This window comes from Podarcis erhardii (genome assembly GCF_964252035.2).
Source record: "Podarcis erhardii genome assembly, chromosome: 3".
In the NCBI taxonomy this organism is placed as follows: domain Eukaryota; kingdom Metazoa; phylum Chordata; class Lepidosauria; order Squamata; family Lacertidae; genus Podarcis; species Podarcis erhardii.
The window spans coordinates 54,456,567-54,463,410 of record NC_138507.1 but is presented as its reverse complement, the minus strand read 5'-3'; the positions used below and the strand labels follow the sequence as shown (position 1 = coordinate 54,463,410).

Below are 6,844 nucleotides of genomic sequence, written 5' to 3'. Positions count from 1 at the left end.
TTCAAAAGTAGTTGGTATTGGAGATATTAGATGTAACTTACTTTTATTATTGCAAACATATCACCAACCGAAAAACAAAGGGTGGGGGAGGGCAGAGGGCACACACAATCTAGATAAAGAAAGGTGAGTGGGAAAGGTTTTGTTTCTCGCCACTATTAAAATGACTTCTACCTGAAGTTGCTTTTATTTTTTTCTAATGGGCCCTTTAGGGTGCATGTAATGGAGTTTCCCCAACAAACTCACCTCTCTGTTCCTTCATCTCTTAAAGTAACACAGCAGATCCTCAAAAGTTTGAGGCAGAAAAATGCTGATATACCTTAGCCCCTTTCCTATGAAAAGCAAAGGGCAGAACTGAGGTGGAGTAAGCGTATGACAAAAGTGGGAGGAATCTCTTTGTATTTGCAGGGCTGGAATATGTCCTTCAACTCTGATAATGTGCTCATGCTTGTCTGGATGGATGGAGGAGATAGGAGTATGTTTGTGTGTAAAAGGCAAAAATTAACATCCAAGTTAAATTTATATTGGCTGCTTTGCCCACCTTTGCCTATTGCCTGTTGCCCTCAGAAAGTTGTCTGAAAGAGAATGTGGCCCACTGGATGAAAAAGATTCCTCACCTCTAGTTAAGAATGCCTCACCTCTGTCTGTTCCAGAGTACATCTTTTTTCTCAAGAAGCCTAGAATTTCACACATCTTTTGAAATGAAGCTTAAGACATCGCAAAGGGTTTTTTAACCCATACCAATACATATATTAGAGCAAAACATAGGGTGCATAGGGTGTGTACTCTGGATTACCTGAGCAGTTTGTGCAATTTCCCAGAGCGCAAAACTATCCTCCCTTCCTGCAGTGGGATGATCTTCCAGATCTAAAACAGTGCTTGCTCTTCAATAAAGATGCAGTGATATCACCAGGCCCCTTATAGAAAATTTAGGGGCGGGCAGGAATGGTGTGTTTCACAGGGGCAAAAAATAGGAGCAAAGTATTGCCAGCTATGACAAAGTCTCTCAGAGCAAATGCATTTAATTGCAGAGTAGCTTCTTTAAGCTATTTCTGTCACATCCAAAATACAGGAATGATGAAAGATGCACCCCCAAGTGTCAGAACTTGGGCTTATAATTGAATACAGAATTATAAGGAAACCGGTTAACAGCTTTCTATAAAGCACAGAAAGAAGATATTGCAGAAATCAGCCCTTCCTTTTAAGAGGCTGGAAAACCCTCTTAAAATGATTTCAAATTCAAACTTGGAAGTGCTTTCTATTGCAAACAACTGTAATAATAAAATAGTTAACGCACCAGCCAAATAAGTGTCAAATTGAAGTTTTCAGCAATTGGAGAAGGTTAAAGGCATAGATGCACAATATACCTCTTAGGCTTGTTTTTTTGATTTAAGTTGAGGCGGCTGGATGGGTGGGTAAACGGAAAACTTGCTAGAATAGAGAGCGAGAGCCCACTTGGGGATGGTGATGAACCGAGGTATGAGGCGGAATAAACCGGCCAGTTTGGGCATCAGCTCCGAGAGGATGTCCCGCACCGAGAGGTAGTTGAAGACTTCCCTGCCGTCCACATCCTTGAAGCCGTAAAGGCGGGCGAGGTCCGGGTTGAGGAGCACCTTCCCGCTGTGGCGCATGACGCGCGGGTCGGACGCCAGGCTCACCACGCACTTCCCGCTCACTTCGGGGGTCTCTCCCATGGAGGCCATCTTCTCCTTCAGCTTCGCCATCATGGGCCCCGTCCTGTGCTCCACTTCCTGCGCCAGGCTCTCGGTGCGCACGAAGCCCGGCCACAGCGCCACCGAGGCCACGCCGAAGGGGCGCAGCTCGACGGCGCAGTCGGCGGCCAGGCGGTCGCAGGCGGCCTTGCCGATCCCGTAGGGCACGTCGAACATGTAGCGCAGCCCTCCGGGCGACGAGACGGTGACGACCAGCCCCCTGCCGGCGGGCACCATCAGCCGGGCGGCGTAGACGGTGCAGATGTAGTGGCCCCGCAGGCCCGCGTTGTTGATCTGGTCCCACAGGGCCGTCGAGCTCTCCCAGAAGGGCAGCCCGAACCCCTCCACGATGGAGCCCACCCCGGAGAAGGCGTTGTTGACCAGCACGTCCAGGCGGCCCGCCTGCTCCTGCCGGACGCGCTCGAACAGCGCCACCACCTCTTCCTCCCGGGACGAGTCGCACACCACCGGCACGCACTTCCCGCCGCGGGCCCGCACCTCCGCCGCCGCCGCCTCCAGCGCCTCGCGGTGCCGAGCCGTGATGTACACGGTGGCGCCCGCCCCGGACAGCTGCAGCGCGATGCCCTTGCCGATGCCCCGAGAGGCGCCCGTCACCACGCACACCTGCCCCGACAGAGGCTTGGCCATGGCGGCGAGGCGAAGCGTTGCCAGGCGGATGAGGAGCGTGCAGGCCGCAGTCGGGCTGGAGCGGCGGCGGCGGTTGTCAGAGCTGCAGTGCCGGTCTGGGCGGTTGGGGAGCTCGGCTTCAAGGCCCTCCTCCTCCTCCCCGCGGCTCCTCCCGCGAACAGGCAGGGCGGGATCGGGCGGTGGGGAAGGCACGCGCGCGCGCGCCATCCGCGAAGCTGCACTTCGCCTCCCCAACGCGGCGCTCCCTCCGCCTTCGCTGCTTCACCGGGAGGGGTCGGCAGGTGCCCGGGCGAGCTCTACCCACCGCTCTACCCGCTTACCTAAGCCTGCTGCCCAATGTTTGCAGGGGTGACAAGCCTCCCTGCCAAAGCGTGGGGAGCAACCCGCCTTGAAACAACCCTGGCTTACTCCTGACAGGTCTGCCGGATTTATGTATAAGCTAAACAAGCTATAGCTTAGGGCTCCACTCTTGGGGGCCAAAAAAAATAATTAAAGGGGGGAAAAAGCTGGAGATACATTTCCAAAATATAAAAGAAAAAAGAAATAATAAGAATAAAAGCTGCATACAGCAACAGTGTTTTGTGTTGTGTTGGCTTCTGTGATGTAAGCTCCTGCTAGCCTGCTCCCTAAAATATCACTGGTTTGCTCATTTCTATATATAGGGTGCCTACATTCTGCATGGACTGGTTGCAGGGCAACATGTGCAAATGGCTTTAGATAACTATAAGGTCCATAAATTATATTCAACACAAAAAACAGTGACAATTTGTTGTTGACAAAGGACAGCTGGACATATGAAGGGCCCCATTACCTTTAGTAGCTTAGGGTCTCATCAGACCTAAATCCAGCCCTGTTCCCACCACAAGCGAATAGTAAAGAAAACCCACACAAGTGGCGCTGACACAAAACCCCACACATACACTAAGCAGAATACAGTGGGACCTCTGGATGTGAACGGGATCCGTTCTGGAGCCCCATTTGCATCCTGAAGCGAACGCAACCCACTTGGGCGCGGGTCGCGATTCGCCGCTTCCGCGTATGTGCGTGACGTCATTTTGAGCGTCTGCACAAGCGGCGAAACCTTGTGCAGTAACGCGCTCAGTTACTTCTGGGTCGCCATGGAGCACAACCCAGAAAGGCTTAACCTGAAGCGACTTCAACCCTAGCTATGACTGTAGAAGCATTGCCGCCCGGCCCCACCCCACCCCTCATTCCCCCCTCCACCTCTTTCCCCCTTTTCTTCCTAATGTAACACTAATGTTTCAACAAATGAAACTGATCTGTAGGAGGAGGAGGAGGAGTTTCGATTTGATATCCCGCTTTATCACTACCCATAGGAGTCTCAAAGCGGCTAACATTCTCCTTTCCTTTCCTCCCCCACAACAAACACTCTGTGAGGTGAGTGGAGCTAAGAGACTTCAGAGAAGTGGGACTAGCCCAAGGTCACCCAGCAGCTGCATGTGGAGGAGCGGAGACGTGAACCCAGTTCACCAGATTATGAGTCCACTGCTCCTAACCACTGCACCACACTGGCTCTCCAGTAGAAAATGTAACTTGAAAAAAGAGACATTGCAATACTTTCGTAAACCTAGAAATCTTTAATAAAAAATGTATTTTTTAAAAATGGCAACAACCAGCAGTGTGAGAAAGGCGGAGAGTTTCAGTGTAAATAATGGGCTACTTATGAATTACTACTTGGATCCAATACTTTGCTTGAACACCTTGTTCAAATCAAAGTGGATGGAGGACACAGGTATGTGTCAAAGGCAAAAATTAGCATCCAAGTTAAATTTAGATTGGCTGCTCTGCCCACCTTTGCCTATGGCCTGTAGTCCTCAGAAAGTTGTCCAAAAAGGAATGCAGCCCATCGGATAAAAAAGGTTCCTCACCTCTAGTTAAGAATGTAAAATTGAAAACTTAATAAAAATTATTATAAAAACAAACATTCCCCCAGTTGCCTGTAAATGACAGGACACTTGCTTTTATAGTCATTCCCTGGAAGGGAAGCAAACAGTCTCAGTAAGGTAGTGGTTCCCCTGCATTTTGGTTTGGTGACCCTCTGTAAGGTGTGTGCCCGTGGCAGACCAGCCCCTGCTTCACTGGGAGCTGGAGATTTGGCAACCAAAAAAGGCACCCAGCACACAATCACCTTGTACCCCAAAGTCCACATTTCACATAAATTTGGTGAAAAGAAAAGGCTATCTGAGATCCGTCTAGGCTCCCAATGATGCAATATTGGATTCAGACCACAGGCCTGAAGGGGATTTCTGTTGCCCCAGAGAGTTGTACAAGTCCCGTCCCTGCGTTTTGGTCAGAGCTGCTTCACAGACGGAGTTGTATTCCATTCCTTACACCCTTGAGCCTAAGATAAGCAACTTCTGACATGCTCTTTCTTGTAGCAATAGGAACTTTTTCTCTCTTTAGAGTTACAAATGGGTAGGTTTTAATAATTAATGCTACCATGCAGCCCGATAATCTCTCTCTCTTTTTTCTTACAATAAAATAAAGCTTTGCTTTAGTTTGGGTTTGGATCTACATTCTGGGTTATATGCATACCATTCAGGTAGATTCAGTGACCTGGTTTCTCACTTACAAAACATCCCTCTCCTCTTGAGGTGGTGTGTTTAAAGGGATATGCATTTTGCCAACAAGTAGGTCAATACGAACTTTGATGGTAATCAGTCCCAGATAATTATTGACACACAGCCTGCTACTGAGTTTCATCCCCATAACAGTCATTGCTGGAAATCCTGACTCACAAGGATTTATGTACTACTAAATGGTATCATCACATATATTGCTTCACCAACAAGCTAAGGATACTCAGTTGGTAATGCAGCAATTTTCGTAGCATGAAGTCAAAATCTGGGTAATCTCATTTCCCAAGAATTGGCTTTGAGGATCCTAGCAGATGACAATGAGTTGATCTTTTTGCATAAAGACAATTTTGTGACAACAGAGTGGATTCTCTGTTTCCAAGTAAAATGCACTTGTGCTGTGATGGCACTGTAAAGGGAAGTGGAAGTATATATATATATTTAAATAAAAAGAAAGATGACAAATACGGCTGTATCTGATAACAGCCACAACAAAGCACTGGGCGTGTAACTGCAGCTTAGAACTAAGATGTACATTTTAATAATGACAACCCAGGATATTAGCAGGGATGAAAGACATAATCACTGCCAAGTGCTTTCCACATATTAAGTGTTACATATTAACATAATAACAATAATTGTTGTTGTTGGCATCTGTCTGTCTCTGGAGGCAATGGAGGAATGTGCCTCTGCAGGTGAAGTCAAACTGTTGGAGGGTTACATGCCATGGCAGGACAGAGTCTCAAACAATAACATTGACCACACCTTGTACTGCAATTACAGCATATGAAGAAGCTTCTTGAAGAAATGCCACTGAATTTTATTTTATTTTAAAGAGAATTTAAAGAGGGATGAATTGCCCACAAGAAATCATGGAAGTGATTTCCGCATTCATGAATAACCCTTGTGCTTGGGTCTACTCTTGCCCTTCATTAGACACATAATGAATCTAGACAAAGCAGTAAAAAGACAGAAAACTTGGGAGTTGGGAAAGGGTTTAAGCCAGCAGAAAATAAGCGAGAAGGTCCTAAAAAGGCCCCATCAAGTGTGTGGGTCTACCAGGAGAGAAATGCACATACAAAATGGCAGCCAAGTATTAAGAACCTGGAAAATCACCACCGCAGTGAGGGAACCGCCAGAAGGCCCTCGGAGCTGGACCTCAGTGTCCGGGCAGAACGATGGGGGAGGAGACGCTCCTTCAGATATACTGGACCGAGGCCGTTTAGGGCTTTAAAAGTCAGCACCAACACTTTGAATTGTGCTCGGAAACATACTGGGAGCCAATGTAGGTCTTTCAAGACCGGTGTTATATGGTCTCGGCGGCCGCTCCCAGTCACCAGTCTAGCTGCCGCATTCTGGATTAGTTGTAGTTTCCGGGTCACCTTCAAAGGTAGCCCCACATAGAGCGCATTGCAGTAGTCCAAGCGGGAGATAACCAGAGCATGCACCACTCTGGCGAGACAGTCTGCAGGCAGATAGGGTCTCAGCCTACGTACCAGATGGAGCTGGTAAACAGCTGCCCTGGATACAGATTTGACCTGTGCCTCCATGGACAGCTGTGAGTCCAAAATGACTCCCAGGCTGCGCACCTGGTCCTTCAGGGACACAGTTACCCCATTCAGGACCAGGGAATCCTCCACACCTGCCTGCCTCCTGTCCCCCCAAAACAGTACTTCTGTCTTGTCAGGATTCAACCTCAATCTGTTAGCCGCCATCCATCCTCCAACCGCCTCCAGACACTCACACAGGACCTTCACCGTCTTCACTGGTTCTGATTTACAAGAGAGGTAGAGCTGGGTATCATCCGCATACTGATGAACACCCAGCCCAAACCTCCTGATGATCTCTCCCAGCAGCTGCATGTAAATGTTGAAAAGCATGGGGTAGAGG

General features: G+C 48.6%; 1 protein-coding gene across 1 annotated transcript; it reads right to left on the bottom strand.

Moving 5' to 3' along the window:
• Positions 1-1,001: 1,001 nt before the first annotated feature.
• On the bottom strand, positions 1,002-2,568 carry DHRS1 (dehydrogenase/reductase 1). Its single transcript, XM_081856002.1, has one exon. The coding sequence runs from the start codon at positions 2,562-2,564 to the stop codon at positions 1,368-1,370; it is 1,197 nt and encodes a 398-aa protein (XP_081712128.1). The 5' UTR covers positions 2,565-2,568; the 3' UTR covers positions 1,002-1,367.
• Positions 2,569-6,844: the final 4,276 nt, after the last annotated feature.